The sequence below is a fragment of the Biomphalaria glabrata genome, chromosome 10 (genome assembly GCF_947242115.1).
Source record: "Biomphalaria glabrata chromosome 10, xgBioGlab47.1, whole genome shotgun sequence".
Taxonomy (NCBI): domain Eukaryota; kingdom Metazoa; phylum Mollusca; class Gastropoda; family Planorbidae; genus Biomphalaria; species Biomphalaria glabrata.
This window is the reverse complement of record NC_074720.1, coordinates 16,246,834-16,269,487: the sequence shown is the minus strand read 5'-3', so window position 1 is coordinate 16,269,487 and position 22,654 is coordinate 16,246,834. Positions and strand designations below refer to the sequence as shown.

General features: G+C 33.9%; 1 protein-coding gene across 2 annotated transcripts; it reads right to left on the bottom strand.

Moving 5' to 3' along the window:
* Positions 1–260: 260 nt before the first annotated feature.
* On the bottom strand, positions 261–22,654 carry LOC106058410 (NSFL1 cofactor p47-like). Of its 2 annotated transcripts, none has more exons than XM_056043542.1 (10): positions 22,522–22,654; positions 16,571–16,695; positions 14,975–15,061; positions 14,750–14,827; positions 12,764–12,908; positions 5,648–5,757; positions 4,642–4,779; positions 3,728–3,868; positions 3,090–3,149; positions 261–1,944 (listed from the first exon to the last, which is right to left on the bottom strand). In XM_056043542.1, the coding sequence occupies exons 1-10, from the start codon at positions 22,627–22,629 to the stop codon at positions 1,812–1,814; spliced, it is 1,125 nt and encodes a 374-aa protein (XP_055899517.1). In that variant the 5' UTR covers positions 22,630–22,654; the 3' UTR covers positions 261–1,811. The 2 variants fall into 2 exon arrangements, with proteins under 2 accessions (XP_055899517.1, XP_055899518.1); XM_056043543.1 differs by having other exon boundaries at positions 3,728–3,847.

The window sequence follows — 22,654 nt, the reverse complement described above, 5'->3', positions numbered from 1 at the left end:
TCAAGAGGAAATGATGAATGAGACCACCATTTTAACATTGCAGTAGCTGGTCACAAAAAAAAAAAAAAAAAAAAAAAAAAAAAAAAAAAAAAAGGGAAAATGAGTCAATTTCATTTTTTAAATCATTTTGTTTTCTTACATTAAAAACTAAAAAGGACAGAAAATTTGACCCCTTTTGAATCTGCAAATCTATTTCTATCAAATAGAGGGCTAGTTGTTATTTAAAGCTTGTATTTCAAGAAACAACCCTAAAACAAAGAAAAGAATGCAAAGATTTTATTGTTCAATACAAGTATTTCATTCAACAAAAACTGTTCTGTTTTCTTTATTTTAAACAATGAGCGTGTACATATTTTAAAGTTAAAATGATACTGGCTTTTAAAAAAGTGATTTATTTGTATTAGATTTTTTCCAGCATGTTAGTTATGAAAATAGGAAAATATTGAACACTATTGAATGCTAGAAGTGTGAATAACATTGAGCCTATTGTAAATGTAGACAATATTGACTGACTGGAATATACTTTACATAATGTTGTCTTCAAGCTACTAGAGAATATTATAGTATTATCTAAACTTGTATGATTTACTTAATATGTACACCATTAAAACACTTCAAATAACTTTTTGTGAAATCAATGAAGAAAACTTTAAAAAAACTAGAATTCAATCAATCTAAACATACAGTTCAGCACAGTGTTAAGCATGTATCTGAATCAAGGATTGGTCTTATAAAAAAAGTCACTCTTCAAGAAATCCCACAGTGAGTGACTTTGCTTATCAATCAATTTCACACAAACTAAATAAGTTCTTAGAGAGACCTTTATGAATAAGTGAGGTAGAGTGCACTAGCTTTGGTGATCCCCTTTGTACAACAAGGGAATGCAGTGTCCAGCACAACACACTTTATTACTTCCTACAACAGAAGTACAATATTCACAGGTTCCCAATCAATCCCCTCAGAGTCTCCACCAGGGTCCAATGCTATAAGATAGGAATCACAGTGACTTGCACAAATCTGATACTTCCTACAAAAAAAAAATCTATGGCACTCAAAATTCTTGCATTTTTTTTTTTGTTTTGATACATGCCATCATGATAAATTCTATACATCAAGTCAGTTAATAATCAGAATTAGTCATTTCAATTATTTTATTTTTTAACAGAACATAATACAGTCATCTGAAAATCATCATACTTAGTAGCTATAATTTCTGGTGCCGTAACCTTTCACTGACAATGTACAATGGGTAGAACCAATAGTAGTGTCAAGATGTAGGTCTACCAAGTATGAAGGCCAATCACTGATAATCTAAAAGGCAACACAACAAAAATGTCTTCATTGCATCTTGGCCTACTTGATTACAGCTAAGTTCACACATCTGTATTTTTTAGACAAGAACATTTAGAACTAGTAATTAGCTGTAAATGTCATTTGTCTTACAGCTCAGAATGGCTGAAATGCCATTAAGTCTTTCTGTGGACATCTTGTAACTAATAAAATGAGCACTTATAATTAAAAATTTAACAAAATTGATAAGATTTGATCATTTTAAATGACTTATACAAGAGGCACAGCTAGAGAGACATGTATTTGTTATCACTGTTCTGATCTACATGCAATAAATCATATGAAACACAAGTTTTTATTTCTATTCCTCCTTTTTTATATCAGGCCATGGGTTTAATTTGAACCAATCACACTCAACAGTTATTCAAAAAGAACAAATATTTGAACAAATGAAACAATATGCAACACTTAGAACCTCAAAAATTCACTCCCTTTAATAGAAGCAGCTGTAAATTGTTGAATCACTTGATTCTCTGGACAATGACAGCATTCAAAAGGTTAGCCTGTTCCAGAGTAAGAGACTCGTCCTGCAGATCCTTGTTTGGAAATGTGGTCATTAAAGAGAAATTGCCATGTGCATACTGTGGATAACATCTGGTGTTTTCAAGCTAAGGAATTTCAACATTGCAAACGTGTGTGTGTATGTGTCAGTGAGTTAAAAAGCGTGTGTCACATGCAATCAAAGAGAACAAAAATTGACCTGTAATGATTGAATGAGAGTGGGCTGTAGGAATGAATTGAAAGTATAAACTCAACACAATGTAGGACTGGTAACAACTCAATATAATGTAGGACTTGCAACAACCAATACAATGTAGGACTGGTAACAACTCAATATAATGTAGGACTTGCAACAACCAATACAATGTAGGACTGACTAGATGACAAGTCCATGTCCATGCTGTCTGCAAAGAGTTATTAATAAGAAGCGACTGGCATTTCTTATCATCACAAAATAGTTTTCAATGTTGCAGTTAATTTTACTTCAACTATAATGAGGATAAAAACTATCGTTAAAAGGAACTTTTTTTAAAATAGTGATTTAAGATTAGCCCTCACTTTTAGAAAGATGAGCAGTAAGAAAAGTACAACCTGGATATTCTCACAATCAGGTATGTTAAATGTACTGGCTATTTAGTTTAATAATAATATTAGCAGGCCTACAAGTGTCAAAAGAGCACAATTTCTATTGAAAGCTTTAAATAATTCGCATATTATACAATATAATATAAAATTAGCTAGGTCTGGGTTTTATGTATTATGTTAAAATTAGGCACTTTGTCCCATATCATCCATTGTTTTAACACTATTTGAAAGCTCACATAAATTATTAAAGTCTATATACCCAGGGACATACTGATTTAGCCATAATAGTTTGTAAAGAATATTAAGATTGTAAATGAAAAAAATTCAAATATATCACTAAAAAAATATTAAACTGACAGTTTCTGTTCTTGGACACACTGAAATACTTTCTGTTCTTGGACACACTGAAATACTTTCATTTAAGACCTTGCTTACAGCATGTGATTATAAAAAAATGATGAATGTTGTTCTTTATTGTTATTGTTATAGTTATGCTGAGGTGGACAAAGTCAAACTGAATTTCCATTTGCTTAGACCAATAAAATTATCTTATCTTAAACATGTTACATATTAACACACACATTTTTCAAGCTACAATTATCGAATTTAAACAAAAAAAAACAACTCAATCTATAAAAGTTTAGAAAGGATACGCAATTATATGTTGCCTTATATCGCTGATTCTATGGGTGTTGTTCAATTTGAGAACCATCCTTCAATTAAAAAAAAAAAGCTTCCAGTAAATTCAATGAGTAACAAAGGTGCAGGTACAGTAAGAGAGTAACAATATAGAAATTATAAGTACAATAGATCATCTAGAAACATGAATTCCAATATTAATGGATCACTATGCTTTTGAAAAATAAACTTCTATAAGAGAAAAAAATATTTTCATTCTTAGTAGATCAACTATTCACCATGATTTCCCTTACTAGTCTGACTATAGAGAAATTTCTTTTTAAGAGACCAAGAAAGATAATCTCAATCTGCAGTTAATTCAAAGTAAAATCAAATTGAGAACCTACACTGCTCTTATCGAAATGGGTTAGGGTTATCTTATGTAATGATTAAGTTATCACATAATAACCCTCCAAAACTAATGAATGTAATAGTAAGTTCATTTTTAAATATTCTTTTAGTAATAATAATTTACTAATCGACAAATAGTCTGAAATAAAGACATTTTATAGTGGTTTTCGATGACACCTCTTTTTGTAAGCTCTGCAATCAATTTTCCAGTACCCAAATATATTCCAGAATAGAAAAAGCATGCAACAGACACATTCTTTACCTTTTCCCATCAGCTAGACGTAATTGAACATTTGTGACTGGCAGCTTGTCATCTACTGTAGGGGGAGGGGGGATCCTGTCTCCAGAAGGTGGTGCACACTTTATCACAGATGGAGTGGGGCTGAAAGAGTTTGGTTCGGTGCTGGTGAGAAGGTGATTGGACATCGCAAAGTATTAGACACAAAATATGCATACAATTGTTGTGTTAACAAAGAGAAATGTAGTGAACAGTAGAAGTGAATCACTAGTGCAGGAAAGATTTACACACATTATCTAAATATGATCAAACACCCGTTGCATCATGTGTCTAATGTAACAATGTTGTCTTTTGAGTAAACAGCTGGCATAAATCAGATCCTGCATCTGAATCACTTCATGAAATTTCAAAACTAAAAAAAAAGTTAGAAAAAATTAACATAAAAAAATGGTTTGAATTCTGAATCATTCAGTTTTTTTTTCATTTAAATAATTAATAAAATGAACATTTGAACAAAAAAAATCTATATAGCAAAATTTATTTTTAAGCAACTTATGATCAACCTGTCTCAATTCAGATTTCTTTTTATCCAAAAAAAAAGATAATTTTTTTAAAACTGTAGAGAAGAGTTTGTCAAAACCTTACACTTGCAATTCCTATACATTGTGCATTATACATTACATTACTATGAAGCGAAAGGAAAATCTAAATCGACGACCTGCAGACAATGGTTAAGCTTGCCCTGGATGTGGCAAAATATGTAGGTCACAGCTGGAGGAAATACTGCATTCCTGACTAATCTTCAGACTCGAAGGAAGACAAGCCTAACTACTATGAAGCATGTCAATTAGACCTCTAGTTTTCTAGAAGACTTAGTTTATACTTTGATGGTCTTTCAAGTTTTACACACATACGATTTGACTACTCAAACATTTTACCTGCCCAACATATGTCCAGCCCCAGAGAATGCTTTGACTGTAACCTTTGGTTTGACATAGTCTTCTGTCCTGTGGTCCTCCATATCAAGGCTGACCTCCCCACCTCGAGCCTCACGGACTAGATCCTGGGGCACTTCACTGGAAGGAGAAAAACAATCCATATCAGCATTGAGTCCAAAATAGAACCAACAGTCTCGGTCTAATGATTTCTTCAATCAAAATATTTTTCTTTCATGAAAGTTTACCAAAAGGAAAAAAAAATTTCCATTAAAAGCTTTAATAATCAAACATATTATACAATATAATATCTTATAGTTAGCTAGGACTTAAGCCTAAGTAGATAGGAGCAAGGGTCTGCAAACTATATTAAAAGGGAATATCTAGGAATTTAAAATAAGTTAATTGAATGGAAAGAAGAAATTGAAAGCTATCAATTAAAATGTTCTCTCAAAGATAAAATTTAAAAAAAAAAAAAAATTTATTGAAGAAGTATGTGATAGTTTTAAATAAATCATTGCAATACATAATTGTAATACACAAATGATTTGAAATTCAATTATTTCCTTTATCTCAATAGAATACAATACCTTAAAAAAAACACACACAGCTTAATACTTTGCAATTTGTAAAGAAAGTTTGTGTTAGGGAGTTCTGAGTTAGACCATGGACATATTTGTTACTAAATATCTTCTTGGCTAAAGAATGTAAAGAGATACTAAGGAAATTCAAAGAAGTTTACATGGAGAGTTAATAATTTATAAACCAAGCCCTCATGTGTAATTTTTACTATGTACAGATACATTTAATGTTGCAATAGGGATATGCATATGCAAGAGATAGATGATAACTTAAAACTTATTTGACCAGATCTCAAGTAAAACTGAACTGTCATAAAAAAAAATTGACAAGGGCAAAATCAGTTTTGAAACTCAAAAGGCATTTGGTTGGCAGAAAGTTTAATATTGGAACAAATCAAAAATGAAAATCAACTAGTGAACAGTTATACCCTCTTGCAATACTGTCCAGGAAAGATTTGTTCTCTGGGTCATTGTAGTCCCTGAGTGGACCATCATCTATACTAAAGCCATTCTTCCACAGCTTTAATTTCTTTTCAACCTGAAAGAAGCAAAAATCTTGACTTTACTCACAGACAAAAAGTTATCTAGCATAGAGGTAGTCACACCCTTGAGAGAGAAATAGAAAAGTCAATTTTTTTTTAAATGTTAGATATTGTAGCAACTATTTATTTTGATGATTTCAGATTAAAGCTTGGCTCTATCAAGATTCTACACAAAGCAATCTTGTGCTATCAAAATAAAATTTAAAAAATGTAAACTGAAAAAAGTCACAGCCAAAATTATAACATCAAGCATGAAGAGGTATAATACAAGTTGAGATCAAAACCATTGCATGAGCCAAAGAGAAATGAAACAAGCTAGTCATCAGGTCATTTGTTGGGCCATGATAACAGGTCAACACATGAAGATAGAGCATTAGCCAATAAAAATATTATTTTAATTATAATTTTCTTTATTTTTACAGGTGGTGACAAAAAAATTAGAAAAAGATGCAATGAGACAAAGGAAATAGACACTTAATAAACAGTGGTATAAATAGACCTAACTCTGTCATAGGACAGTCCGAAGCCCAGGTGAGAAAGGAGGAGGCTTGGGCATAGGGCTAGCTACCCTGCCCTGTAGAAAAATCACTAGCTACAGAAACACCAAACAGCAAATCAACAGAAGTCACGACCTGTGAGAAGATGGACCTTTAGCTAGAAGGTTTATGACGCATGTCAGTGAAAGCCAGAGTCATCTGGAAGCCAACAGGCTGAAGACCATCATCTCTACCAGGACACCACCATTTGTACATATGGAACATCCGGACCATGTATGAAACTGGGAAAACAGCACAAGTAGCAGCTGAGATGAAAAAGAATCACATGATCCGCTGGCCAGACAAGATCTCAAATGAGAAACTGTGACAAAGGACAAAGCAGCAGCCCATTGAAGTAGATATCTGTTACGTGCGCATCTTAGTGTAAATGTGAAATGGTGCGAATGCGTGTTGAAAGGAGGGAAGAACCAAAATGGAGGAATATGAACAAGAAAGTGTTTTCAGTATTAATAAAGAGTAAAGTATTTATAAACTGTGATTTGTCGTTTTCCATGTCTAAAGAGTCTCATCCAATATGAAGACGTAACAAGTGGCGCCCAACGCAAAGGTAACCCACGTATCCCTCTATTCACAGGGGATCTCCTGTCAAGAGACAGTAGAGATAGTAAAATCTAGATCTAGAGACAGGAGAACATTCGATTCGATATTATTAGAAATAGACTATGGCGGACAGGGCTGAGGTAGCAGCGTTGAAGGAAGAGGGAAGGTTGTTGGAGCTTGAAGGGGCAGAACTAAGAAAATACGTACAAGAAAGGTTGATGGAGAGGGAGAGATGAGCGATGGAAAGAGAAAAAGAAAAGGAGAGATTAGCGATGGAAAGAGAAAAAGAAAAGGAGAGATTAGATAAGGAGGACAAAAGAGAAAGGGAAAAAGAAAAGGAGAGATTAGCGATGGAAAGAGACAAAGAAAAAGAGAGATTAGCGATGGAAAGAGAAAAAGAAAAGGAGAGATTAGATAAGGAGGACAAAAGAGAAAGAGAAAAGGATAAGGAGATAGTAGCAATTGAAAGGGAAAAGAAAAATGAATTAGTTGCCATTGAAAGAGAAAGATTGGCGTTGGAAAAAGAGACAGCAGAGAGAAAGTTAAAAACAAACCAAGAAAAAGAGAGTGATAAAAGAAAGGGTGAAACTACAGGGAATAAACTAGCAAAGTATAAAGGGGCGATATTTGAAGAAGCTAAAATGGACATTGACATTTTTTTGAAGAAATTTGAAATTGAAATGAGAGAACTGGAATACCCCGAAGACAAATGGTCATTCTTATTATCAAAGTCATTTGTAGCAGAGGTCCCATCGAAGATATGCATGAACCAGAGCAGCTATAGCGTGGTGAAAGAACAATTACTACGAACGTACGGAAAAACAGAGGCGTATTACCGTGAACAATTTGTTAACTGTGCGATAGAAACAAATGATGACCCACAGACATTCATGGACAGAATGACCAGTAGTTTTGAAAATTGGACTGAAACCGCCAAAATAGAAAAGACATTTGACGGTCTAAAGACATTTCTAATGATAGACAAAGCAATTTATGAGTGTCAGGAGGAATTAAAAATATTTTTGTTGGAGAGGAAACCAAAATCCATAGAAGACATAGTAAGACTGATAAGGGCCTAAAAGGTGGCACATCCAGATAAGAAACTATCCAGAGGCAGCGACATAGAAGAAATAGTTGCATTTAACAGAACAAGAGATACACGAGACAACTACATCAACAACGGCAGACGATATAGATATGATGAACAAAATAGGTTTAGAGGACAAGGAAGGAACCAAATGGGTAGTAGACCAGGACAGTTTTATAGTAACCGAGGTCGATACCAAAGAAATGTACAGGGACGATTCGGCGGAGTAAGGGATAGAAGAGATCAAAGCCTGTCAATGTTAACATGTGCAGGAAGCCTTGAGTATTTTGAGACCTTCGTGGGAAACAAAATAGCAAGGACGATACGAGATTCTGGCAGTACAATTGTGGGTGTTAATAAGAAATTAGTAGAAGAACAAGACTATACCGGTAAATCCAGGAATTGTGTGATGTTTGATGGGAAGACTGTACAATTACCAATTGCTAGAATTAAAATTGATACACCATATTTTACTGGAATTGTGGATGCATGTGTAATAGACCATGCTCATATTGATTTGATTATTGGAAATATTCCAGGTATAAAGAATTGCAATGAAAAGGATATGGGAAATTGGAAAAAGTGTTTCGGAATGAGTATTACTCGATCCAAATGTAAGGATCTGGATGCAGGAGATCTGGAAAAATTATTCCAGTTACCAGATAAGAAAAAAAAAGAAGAAGGATTATTACAAAACTCAGAAACATTAGAACTTAATAATGTAGTATTCGACAAGGAAAGGTTTATTACAGAACAAAAAAATGACCCAGAGATGCGTCAGTTGGCCCAAAAAGGAGGTAGAGGAGGAAAATTTTATATAGAAAGAGGAATTTTGGTAAGAGAAATTGAGTCACAAGGAAGAAAAATTATACAGGTTGTTGTACCAGCTGAATTTAGAAATATCATATTGAAGAATGGGCATGATGAAGCATATGCAGGCCACATGGGAATTCACAAAACGAAACAAAGAATATTTAGGGACTTTTATTGGCCATCTATTAGTAAAGACATTAAAAATTATGTGTTGTCGTGCAAAGTTTGTCAAATGAAAGGTACTAAAAAAATCAGAGCTCCATTACAAAAGGTAGATATACCAGAAAGGCCATTTAGTAAGATTGCGATTGATTTGATTGGACCCATGCCGGTGATATCAAATAGGGGTCATCGATATATTCTAACTGTAATAGACGTTTGCTCAAGATGGCCAGAAGCGATCCCACTAAAAAGAATTGAAGCCAGTGATATAGTTCAAGCGTTATATACATTATTTACACGGTTTGGATTTCCTGAAGAGGTACTGTCAGATAGGGGCACACAGTTCCATTGTCAACTAACGACAACATTTTTGAAAATGTTTGGAATTCGGCAAAGGTTTACAGCGCCATATCACCCGCAGAGCAACGGTATTTGTGAACGTTTTAACTGTACGTTAAAGAAAGCGTTATCGAAAGTAGCAGATGACAATCCCAAAGAATGGGATGTGGCATTACCCTCAATCCTTTTCGCATACAGAGAGAGCCGTAATGAAACCACGGGGTTTTCACCATTTCAGATGATTTATGGAGGAAATCCAAGAGGCCCAATGACAATTCTTAAAGAACTAATACTCCCACAAGAACATGTTGGAAATAAAGAAAGTTACGATATAGTGACAGAAACCAGAAATAAAGTAATAAAGGCTTGTGAAGAAGCGAACAAACATGTACTTGATAAAAGTGAACTAACACAGTCTAGGGTGAATGAACACAGGAAATTGACCAAACTATAAGTAGGTCAAGATGTTTTGGTATTACTAAAGGATAAGGAGAATGTACTATTCACGAAATGGTTGGGTCCTTATAAGGTAACAAGGAAAATTAGTGATGTGGATTATGAAATTAAAATTGATTTAAGGCTGAAAATATTTCATGTGGATATGCTAAAAGAATTTAGGTCGCAACAAAAAAGTGAAAAAAGCAGTAAAGAAGATCCATTGGTCATGGGTGCATCCGTGAGTGTAGACTTTGAGACAGAGGAAAGATTGGGACACATAGAAACAATTTCAACCGATGCCAGTCAAACATGGAAAGATGTGGAAGTGACGGGAATCTCGTCAGACAAAACGAAGGAAGTAACAACATTATTGGAAGATTTTAAGAATATTTTTACAGATTTACCAGGAAGAACGAATATCATAGAACATGATATCAAATTAACAGGCAGAGTTCCAAATAAACTACCTCAATATACTGTACCATTACATCACAGAGAAGCGTTACAGAAAGAAATAGATGAGCTACTTAAATTGGGAGTAATAGAACCATCTAATTCGTCATGTGCTGCACCAGTTGTGCTGGTTAAAAAAAAATGTGGCAACATTAGACTGTGTGTGGATTACCGTCAACTAAATAAAGTTACAGAATTTGACCCATTCCCAATGCCACAGGCAGAGGAAATGTTTACTAAATTGAAAAAAGCGAAACTTTTCACCACGTTGGACCTTTCTAGAGGATACTGGCAAGTACCTCTAAAGGAAGAGGCTAAACCACTATCCGCATTTAAGACACCGTTCGGCGTCTATCAGTGGAATGTGATGAGTTTTGGCTTAGTAAATGCCCCAGCCACTTTTAACAGGATGATGGCAAAGATACTGGGTCACAGAAGAGACACTATTTGCTATTTGGATGACATCTGCATCTTCAGTGAGGACTGGAACGAACACTTACAGAGTCTAAGAGAGATATTTGCTATTATCAAGGAAAACAATCTGACATTGAAACCAACAAAAATAAAAATTGGACTTAGTGAAATTCCTTTTTTGGGATACAAGATAAAAAATGAATCAATTACACCATTGGAAGAAACAGTTGCAAAAATAATGGATATTAGTATACCAAAAACAAAAAAACAAATTAGAAGTCTTTTAGGTCTATGCAATTTTTATAGAAAATTTGTTCCAAATTTTGCAGAAATGATTGAACCTCTTACAAATCTTACAAAGAAAGGGAAATCTAACATTATAATTTGGTCTGAACAATGTCAAAGATCGCTAGACAAGATTAAGAGGGTGTTTTCTGAAAAACCAATATTAAAATTGCCCGATAGTACTAGAGAATTTATTTTGGCAACGGATGCTTCATCCATAGCTATAGGGGGCTGTTTGATGCAAGAGTATAGTGGAATTGCACACCCTGTTTTTTATGTAAGCAGGAAACTAACCCTTGCAGAATTAAACTATGCAACTATTGAAAAAGAGGGGCTGGCAATTGTGTGGTGCATAACAAAGCTAAGTTTTTATCTGATGGGGGCTAAATTTCAATTATGGACTGATCATGCTCCGTTAGCATTCATTAATTTAAATAAATGTGGTAATAATAGAATTGCTAGGTGGGCGTTACAACTGATGGACTATAACTTTGAGATCAAAACAATACCGGGGAAAGAAAATGTTGTGGCAGATACATTATCACGCTGTACTTAAAGGTTGGGGAGATTGTGTAGAGTATATCATGACTACTGACATTCTGTTAAGAATTAAGCTGTTTTATTATGTACATTTGTAAATTCTGGCACGGAGTGTAGTAGATATTCAACAGAGAGTTGTTCAATTGTGAGTGTACACAACAATGATTAGTGAGCAGATATAGATTTGAATTGAATTATAGGCGGGGAGTGGTATTAACGAAATCTGCATGATTACATAGAGATATGTATAGATATATATATGTCAATTGTTCATAATAACAATTAGTATTGTGATGGTTACTATCACAATTGGTGAATATAAATGTTATATGTTAAAGCTAATGTTAGAATTGTATTGGTATTAATATGATTTTGTTTTGTATGACATTATGGTTCACTATGTTACAGAGAATTTAGATTATTTTTAACTTGGGATAGGCTGATAAGATATGTGGTGATTAGTATTTTGGACGTTCGATGTACATCGAACTTGTTAAACAAGGGGGGTGTTACGTGCGCATCTTAGTGTAAATGTGAAATGGTGCGAATGCGTGTTGAAAGGAGGGAAGAACCAAAATGGAGGAATATGAACAAGAAAGTGTTTTCAGTATTAATAAAGAGTAAAGTATTTATAAACTGTGATTTGTCGTTTTCCATGTCTAAAGAGTCTCATCCAATATGAAGACGTAACAATATCCTTCAGAGACGCTGGAGATGGATAGGTCACACCCTTCGCAAGCCTGCATCCAACATAACATGGCAAGCCCTCAGCTGGAACCCCCAAGGAAAGAGCAAGAGGGGGACGACCTAGGAGTACATGGCGCCGCAATTTGGAAGCAGATGGTCAAGACATGGGTACTGTTGGAGAGACTCGCCAAGAACCCAGAGGCCTGGAGGAAGCTGGTTGGTGGCCTATGCCCTAGAAGGGACAATAGGCCAAGATGAGAAGAAATAAATAAACCTGTAAACATCCAAACACAATTTTTGCTTAAAAACATTAAGTCCTGTTTGAAACAGTTACATCTTTACACCTTGTTTCACATGTACAATTCTCAGCTTCACAAGAAATTTTGAAAGACAAATTCTGTTGTTTGTTTGTTGTTTTTTTATTATAAATATTATTAGTATTTTTTGTGGGTGTTAAATAAATATTTTCTAGTGATAAAAAAAATAACATAGTATTAAACTTATCAAAAGAATATACAAAAAGAAATGCTGTGAATGAATGTGTTTATGTCAGTGACTATAAAAGTGAGGAGAAACTTATTCACAATTTAGGCTACTGCTTCCTATTTGATTCCTTTAGTATCCAACTAGTATAAGATGACTCGTGAGAATTGCAAGTGCATGAAACATCCCCCACAATATTGTTACCTGTTCTCTTGGTCTGGATTCAGTTGCCCCTCTTACAATAGTTGTATCATCTTGTGTCTCCCCAAGTCTATAACCGGCACCCACAAAGGTTGCCCTCTTCACAGGACCAGATCGTTCATCGTCTTTTTTCTCCTCAGCACCATGCCTAGAGAAGTGATAAGATTTTTTAAAAAGTTATTTCATTTGAAACAACTCATGTATTTCTTAACTGAATGAAAATTAAAGTTCAGATTTAGATTTACTCAGTTAAAGTTTAATCAAAGTTATATATAAAAGGCTGTACACCATATGCTATAAAATTATTTTACAAACTTTATAAAAACTTTTAAATTTTTGAAAATCTTAAATAATTGAATTGATTTTTTTAAAATTGTATATGGTTTGTAACATTATTAAATTTAAGATGTGAAGGACAATTTTATTGTATCCCATAAAGAGCAAGGCTTAGCAAAAAGGCCTTGTCAATGTTTTATGACGTTCACATCTGCAATATTTTAAGTTAAAATCTCACTGCCTGGTATGGCAATCTGAGCATTAAAAATAAACTTCATGAAATCCTAAATGCTGCTTGTAAGGTCACTGGCAAAAAAGCAGCAAACCCCATTTGGGCAGCTAAGGGTGTGGTGGCTGAGTGATTAAGCACTTGGCTTACAAACCTGGGTTTCTGGGTTCAAATCTCGTGAAGACTGGGATTTTGAATTTCAGGATTTTTAGGGCGCCCCTGAATCCACCCAACTCTAATGGATACCTGACTTTAGTAGGGAAAAGTAAAGGCAGTACGTGGTTGTGCTGGCCACATGACACCCTGCTCATTAACCATTGGCCATAGAAACAGATGACCTTAACATCATCTGCCCCATAGATTGCAAGGTCTGAAAAAGTCAACTTTACTTTTATTTGGGCAGCTGTTTGAGAAAAAAATTCATAAGAAAACTAAAAAGATTTTAGAAATAAAAAATCACCCTTTGGGTCAGGATTTTGTGATTTTATCATCACAAAAGAGATAAAAGACACTGATAGCAAAGACTCTTTTGTTACCCTGGCAATCAAATCATTAAATATAATTAACTAGCTGATCTGAACATTTCACATGTAAATTATTATTGGGTCTGATGTGAATGTATATTTTGGTTTTCTATAGTTATAATGTTTTGTTTGCTGTAATGCACAAATTGTAAGAGAATTTTCCTTATGGATAAAAAGTTTATTATTATTATGTTAGAAACGAATGAGTATACAAAATTCCTCATAGTCCCTTTATCAGTTTCTACTGAGGAATTTTCTGGTGATGTGGCAGGTCTGCAGCAGTACTGCCCTCTAACAGGCAATGAGAATGTTTCTAGGAATGTTAAGGGCCTCGAAGGTATCTGTGAGGTCAGTTGTTATTATTATTCCCGCAGTTGATATTGTTATGTATTATTTTGGATAACTTCCTTAAACGCTTAATCTCCAAGCCTAGGTTCCAATATTTAGTAGTTTTTCCAACTCAGTTTTTCTTAAATTATGAGACAGTGGTACAATGATGTCAATAATGGTTGTGGCTTTTTCTTTTTTATCAATCAGGGCAATTAAAATCTATAGTTTTGTCGATCAAAATAGGCCTATCCCAGTATAGCAGATGATCAGTAGACTCAAGAATCTCTTGTGGTGAGTTTTTGTAATAAGGAGGAATATCATTATCGATTAAAGGTGTATTAAGTTTGCAACTTGGTTATGGCGACCTAGGTAGGTAGATTCTGATAGGGCTGAACATCCTGCCATTATGTGTTCGAATGACTCACCCACATTATTATTATTATATATTTATAGCACAAACAAAAGTAAGTGAGTATGTGTGTGTTTGTGTGCATGTTAAAAAACAATTTGCATTAAATCTCTATATGAAAAACTACTGGCAACAAAAAATGCTAATTAAACAGAAGATGTGCGAACACATTAAATAAAATATGCAGTTCAACATTAGGTAAGTGTACTTTAAAAACTTACTCCCTGGCTGACTGAAACAATGAATCAACAAGTTTATTTGCATCTTTCTTCTTTGGAGGACCAAGTATCTGTTGTCCACTACAAATACAGCAGTAAAATATACATTAATATATATATATATATATATTATGCATATATATATATGTATGCTTATATATTAGACTACTTAATTATGAAAGTTAAATCTAATAAATAATTGAATTTGTTTAAAAAATTGAATCTCACCTAGTATCTGAACCTCCAGCATAATAAGCTTGTCCTTCTTCATCTGAAGACTCAGAGTCTACACGAATAGAGCTGAATGTCTGAACTCTAATCAAAACATATTGAATTACTAATTAAGATTAAGAATGCCATGTGCTTATTTTATAATGCTATTTAATTCAAGTTTGACAGGAGTGAAGATGTGTTAACTGAGTGCCTAAAGGGACTTCTTATGGTTCGACAGTTACGCTAGGCAGCACACGTATTCTGTATGGGAGACGAACATATGCCAAAGGCAGTCTTTTTTGGTGAGCTAAAAGGTGGTCTATATAACAAAGGTGCCCCATGGAAAGGCTTTAAAGACCAGCTTAGGCGCCAACTTACGTTTGCCGGCAAGCTTTTTTTTAAACTTTGATTTTGCTGGAATGCCGGCTATAGCAGGCGATCTTGCATCCATGCAAATGTCACTCCACTATTTAAAAAAGGAGAAAAATCTGATCCAGGAAACTACAGACCAGATAATTTGCAGATTGTTGCATAATATATAGAACAACAACACAACAAAGTTAGTCCAACTAAACCATTATTTGCATTTATATATATATATATATATATATATATATATATATATATATATATATATATATATATATATATATATATATATATATATATATATATATATACACAGAACTTGAATAAAACTTCTTTAAAAAAAAAATGACTATATACAGCTTTTAATTCTAATGTAGATATACATAGAAACACAAGAACTAATATATATATTTCTTTATGGCAGTGAGAGCTGGGCAAATTACAAGAACACAGATTAAATAGCTTCCACCTACGCTGCCTGTGACGCATAATGTACATCTCCTAGAGGGATAGTGTCACCAACCAGAAAGTTTTAAAATGGGCCAATACGCACAGCATGTATGTGCTCCTTCAACAGAGAAGACTACGCTGACTTGGTCATGTCACTCACATGGAAGAATCCTACAGACATCCTATACGCTGAGCTTGCAGAAGGAGTCAGACCCAAGGGCCGCCTAAGACTAACCTACAGAGATGTCTGCAAGCGAGACATGAGAGCCATGGGCATCGACCAAAGTATGTGGGAGGAGATAGCCAAAGGCCGAACAGCATGGAGACAGACTGTATGTGATGGTACGATCTTCGCCGAATGCAAAAGAAACAAAGCTGCATCAGCCAAGAGAAAGACTCTGCCACTCCAGAATTGGCTTGATCAGTCATGCCAGATTCTGCCCCATCTCAAGACGTAACCAAAGCCAGTGACTCATCTGGGCACATCCTTTGTCTTCTGAGGCAGAAGGAGCCATATATATATATATATATATATATATATATATATATATATATATATATATATAAAGAGAGAGAGAGAAACACAAGAGAACTAATATATATATAATACTTAAATCAGCTATTGACAGTTGGACAAAATTGTTTCATTATCTGTGGTACTTTTTTTAAATTTCTAATAGTCCATTGAGCGTGAAATATTTATTAAATGGGAGCTCTTTTTTTTTTTCTATTTTCAATTGCTTTTTAAGCTTGAGAATATATAGGATTGATAACAATACACAAAATATTGACCTTTGGTTTGAATTGTTTGCTGCTGAAGTCCTTGCAGCCTGATTCTCAGATGATTCTGTTGACATTACAATATCATCTACAGGGGAGTCATTATCTGCACCTTCAAAAAAACTGCTCATTGCTAACTGTGTGTGAGAAATGAAATAATAGAAAGCTGATTTTTTCCTAAACAAATCAATCAGCCAAGGTTTAAAGTGATTTTTGTAATATGTAAACTTTGTTACACTATGACTATGACTGACTATGTAATTGTAAATTAAAAGGTTCAAATCAGAAGATATATTTATAGTAGAATCTAATTCCTGAACAGATCCAACTTGAAAAATAAAATAAAAAAAAAAAAAAACAAGCTTATCTAAAGGGAAGAACTCAGCTCTTATAACAATACCTCTCAATAATGTATAAGTTATTTCCATTATTCAAACAAAATTAATTGTCTAATTGGTTAATTTTTAAACGGATGCATGTTTTGTAGGAACAAAAAAGAACTGTTTAAAGTTTCAATTTGATCTCAATGGGTGTGGGAGAGAAAATGTGTACAATTATATGAGTGAACAAAACCCTACATATTTAGACATATATATAAATACTGAAGGATTAATTTCCCTTGTTGGCATCAAACAAAATAATTAATTACTAGTAATTAACTGACTGATTGGTTAATTTTTTTTTATTGATTCATGTCTTGTCTATGCCAATGAATAATTGTGCAACTTGATCTGAGAATGGGTGTGGGAGAAATAACATGTGAACAAACTTTTACCAGACAGACAGACAGCCAGACTGAGAGAGTTGGTATAAGCTTTGTAAAAAGTCTTTATTTAAAGACAATTTCTTGATCAATAATCAATTCATCTGCAATCTACGACTACATTTCAAGACTTTTGAATTTTGATTTACTTATTTAATCAATACCATAACACTATAATTTATTTACAAGGGCCCTGATTCATTCATCACTAATTCTCCCACTTGCTGTGACAGAAAAATATTTTTAGACAAAAATTTAACCTGTTATCACTTAGATTTGGTATAGGACAAAGTAAGATAATTTAATGAGCGTTAAATTTATCATACACAATTCTTTACAGGATTCACAATTTCAACCCAATATGTTTTAACCATTGGATGTAGATCTAGACAAGAAGGCTTTAGCATCTGAAGTACTATTTTATTAGGAATATCTTCTGTTACAAGGCATGTCTGTAATTTATTATAAAAGATTAGAACTAGATGGACATGTGTTATAGATCTAACAACTAAAAATTCCAACAAATTCTCACAGAAAGTATGAGGTATATTAATCTAGATCTAAACTTTGTTTTTTTATAGCTGCTCTGCAAAGGGTAGGGGGTATTAATTAATTACTTTTTTTTGCAAAAAAAGCAACATAAAGCTTATCAAATATTTCAACATTGACATGAGAAGATGAAGAATAGTCAGAGATTGTAAAAAGGACTTTTTTAGGGAGAGAGGGGTTTTATTATTACATTATTATCAAACATCCTGAAAGATGATAGTAGGCAGGGTTCGATCCCTGGACCATTGAGTCGACAGTCTAGACCTACAGCACATACTTAATGTTGTGCAAAATACACATATAATATATAATATCCATAAGTGCCAAAACGGGGTGGGGGGAGGGATGATAATAGAATTCAATAGCTAAAATTAGGTTGTGGAGGGAGACGATATACATCTAAATAGGATCGTTCCAATCCAACGTAGCAGTGTTATTTGCAGATTACTAAAATTTACATGACAAAAATATATTTGAGAAATGACAAAGTTGTGTGGTTTCATTGAAACAAATTAAAGGAGGGGGACTTGGGCTCCTAACAAAAACCTGTTTGCCAAAGTGGAAAGATGCAAAGGATGCAAATTTTTTTTTAAAAAGGGGAGGGAGGTATTTTTTGACATGAGAAAAAAAAGGGATAATGGGTAAAAAAAAACTATTACCCACTAATCAAACCAACTAGCATAGCCTGTGTTGAATTTTTTATTGCTAGTTTGTCATAAAATAAATGACTTTTTTATAATTAGAATCTACTTCTATTTTTAATAACTATCTAGAGTTCAGTAAATTCTAGAGTCTTCTAGACTTGTAGAGTAGAGTGAATCTTTTTCTAGTACAGATAAAGACTGAAGTGAAGACAAGAGATAGGATAATGATAGTCTCTCTCTCAACTCTCAAGACTCTAGAGTTCTACTAGGTCTATCTTATCTTATCTTATGATACCAGATCGGCAGATGTTACTTCAAAAAAGAAGATCATGACGGTATTAGTTTACATGACTAGATGTACGCTAAATCAGGTTTCTCTTATATTTTAAGAATATGCAGAAAAAAATGCAGATTACAAATATATTTTATATGTAATTTGATTTCCTTGGAGATAAATAGTTTTTAAAATATATTTTTTTTTTAATTTAATTTCTTATTACCATATATTTTCATTGGAAATACGCCATTTTTGTTTTGAAGGCTCAACACTAGATTATCTTCCTTATGTTAATTGCCAACTTTTTTTCTGTTTGTATTTTATCTTTGTTTCTAACAGCTATTAGATCTAATATTAAAATTCATTTAAAATGATAGCATAAGAACAAAAAACTCTCTTTAAAAAAAGTTATTGAAAAAAAGAAGAAACAACTTCATCAATTTATTATTAACATTTTTTTAGACCTTCATTTCAGTAAATACACTTAATTAAAATTCATAAGTTGACAGCATAAGAACAAAAATCTCTTTAAAAAAAGTTATTGAAAGTTTAATATAGATAAGGGAGATAAATATGCTTAAAAACAACATGGTGGTCAGTAAAGGTATCTTGGCATCTAAACTATTACCATGATTGCATCTTAGGCGTCATGCATTTAGTCATGCGTGATATATTAACTAATGACCTAAATTCTGCCTAGTCACTGGTTTTCCTGGCTAAGCCAAGTAACCCATCCTTGCCCATGTTCTACTCCTAATTAATCTAGTAATAGTAATATATAATAGCGCTAGGGAAGAAAGCAAAGAGTATTGTTATAAACTTGGTGGTGGCACAGAGAGGGGTAGTGGTGTGTGTGTAGTCAGCCGACGCAAATCGCCCCAGGCCAGCGCTAGAAGAGCGGTCAACCGTGACGAGTTACGACGGTCAGCCGAGACGAGTGTCAACACGGCGGTTCGGGAAGGATCGACGGCGGTCCGGGAAGGATCGGCGTCGTGAACAGAGCTCAGGAGCGTCACGAGAGTTGTAGTCATCTGACCACCTAGAAACATCGAGCAGCGTTCTGTCCGGTTCGAGAAGGCCAGTAGGGACCCTATATAAGAGCGGAGGCGACGCAGTCAAGACGGTTCAGAAAGCGGGTTTACGACAGGAGTTCAGAACACTGTCGACTACAGCACAGTTCAACGGTGTGGTCCTGTACGGAGCATTACGACGGTTCAGTGTGGAGTACTGTCAAGTACAGTTGAGACGAACGGCGTCTTGATCTTGGTCTGTGATCGAGTCCGACACAACGAGCCCAAGTGTGTGAAGTCAGTCCCGAACTGTTGAACCCAGTGCAAGCCCGGAACGAGACGGAGAGACCAGTGCAAGACTTGATACGGCGGAACGGTGTTATCGGAGAGATATTTGTTATCGCAGAGCTATTTGTACTATTCTACGTGCTGCCAATTGTACAGTATTGGCTGTTATTTATGGACATTAAACCTTTACGTTATTTTGGAGCCCTGACTTGTCAAGTTCTTTAAGTTGGTGGTGTATGGTGCAGTTAGCAGAGAGCCTGGATAGTGAGATTCGTAACAGTATATTTGTTAATGTTATTGTACAAATTTGTCCCGTGAGACCTGTGCCTTTATCTTTGTGTCTTTCTGAGTATTTTCTTAAATTTTGTTGTATTTGAAGATTATGGTTCAGTGTGTAATGTATAGATTTAATTGCTACTTTACTTTTAAGTCTTCTTTTCGGACTACTATGACTATAAGTATGAATACTATCACTATGTTATGATTAAAAGTATGATCCTAGAGTAAAGTGCGAAGTTCGAGCGCATTAAGCCTGCTGGCAGCAATTTTTCAAGTTTGGATTTTTATAGCACTAAAACGGTCTGACCTATGAAAAAACTGATGGTATCTCTGAATTCCTCGTCCTTTTTTCTATAAAAATAGATTAGATTTAATGTATCACTAGGCTTAGTTAAAATTAAATACGAAGTCAAAGAGGTGTAGGGTAAGTATCGCCAAGCGTACTTTTCCTCGAGCGGATTTTTCCCCAGTTAGTAAGCTCGATCGGGTTGATGGAAGGTTCGAACAGATCAAAGAAAATATATCTAAAAACATGTTTTAATATTTAATTTTCACTATAAAGTCATTTTCTTTTTACTCCAGCGCAAGAACACCATCCATTGCACCATTTCCCACCCTCAACAACTTCAAATAGTCTCTTTAAGCTGATGAGCAATCAGACTTAAAAATAGCCTTAAGCTCATTACCCATTTCCTTCACTACCGGGTAGTAAAAAAGAATAATTCCACACCTCCTGAGTTTGAACTCACCATGAACTAAGCCTTTACAAGAAAAAGGAAATAGTATGTGTCGGAAGTAAAGAAAAAAGGTGCATGCGCAGTAGCAATATAGTAGTAATTAGGTAAACATTCAAATAAAAAAGTTTAAGCAATAAAAAGTGAACTGTTCGAACCTCTTGACAAATCGGGGCTGCTCAAACTTCGCACTTTACTCTAGGTAGGGAGATCAAATTCCGGAACTCCCGGTGTCCAAAAAATGACGTAAAAACTTGAGACAAGAGTTTTCCTTACTGCTACATAGGTCTTTGTTTGAAATCGATTATGCTCACTATATATAAAGATATCATTGCTAAAAAGAGTGAATTCGATTACTTTTGATGATGGAGATTATTTTTGTCTTTAACACTGTTTTGTAAAAAAAAAATTTATTTAAATATTTTGCATTGAAAGTATATACATTTTTATTTTTGCTGATACTCATCACAGAAAAGTCGTACCCTGTTGATTTTTTTCCTGCTAATAGTACATGTGTCTGGCTATATTCCTACCAATTTTCAGATCGATCTATTGTCAACATCGAATACACTTGAAAAAAAAAAAATAACATTGACCTCAATGGACTTTTCAGGTTTTATTTTTTTTTATAGAAGATAATGTTTGTCACCAACAAATGAAATTATAATCTTGTAGCAGATATTATTAGCTACAGATCTAGATACTTTTGAAAGATTTTTAACCTTGCAATTTTTTTAAAAATGCATTTGAAAAAAAACTGTTTCAGGCAATTTTGATCCCAATTTTTTAATATTTTGTTATTTTCTGCCAATACAAAGCTGCCATTTTGTCCCCGCCTCTCTGACATTTCTTGTAGATCTAGACCCGATAATTTGTTTATTTCATCAATATTTACATTTTAAACAACTGAAGTTCATAAATATAAATTAAATCAGAATTGTGAGCTAGAAATTTACTACAAATACTAGATCTACTATTAAATTTCTTATTTAATAAGTAGATCTATCGTCTACGAAAATCAATTCCAACTTTTTAACTTTTGACCTTGGGGGTGTGTCTCGCCGGCTGAGCCAGCGACAAGCTCTCACTTCACTTTCTCCATGTCAACCAATGTTAGGTCAAAACGGCACCAAAAAGATCATAACTTTCTTAATGTTTAACATACACTATCATACAGTCATAATTTATACACCATTAGAAAGTTCTTTTAAAGTATTTTAATGATGTACTAACGAAAAATTGTTTTTTCAAAGATAAATTTTATTTTCACCTCCCTACTATAGGCTTTCTAAATTTTAATTTAGACAATTTAGTGATTTTATTTTTACTAAAGTTTAAAGGTGTAACTTTAAAGGTGTAAAGTCTCTCTAGATCTAGATAACAATTGTTTTCATTTAATTTATTTTCAATTTTGCAAACCTCTAGGTTCCATGCTGATGACTCTAAGTAAAACTTAGCTCTATTGGTCTCAACTCCAGTAACACTTATAAATTGTTGAACTAAACTCTCGCGATCTTCGTCAGCCATTTTACAATTTAAAAAATAATTTAGA

Excerpts from the sequence above, each read along its gene's own strand:
- LOC106058410 (XM_056043542.1), bottom strand. The coding sequence starts at position 22,629 with ATGGCTGACGAAGATCGCGAGAGTTTAGTTCAACAATTTATAAGTGTT. Across the intron at positions 16,696-22,521 it reads CATCAGCATGGAACCTAGAG|TTAGCAATGAGCAGTTTTTT; the intron begins GTTTGCAAAATT and ends TCTCACACACAG. Across the intron at positions 4,780-5,647 it reads CTGGACAGTATTGCAAGAGG|TGAAGTGCCCCAGGATCTAG; the intron begins GTATAACTGTTC and ends TTCTCCTTCCAG.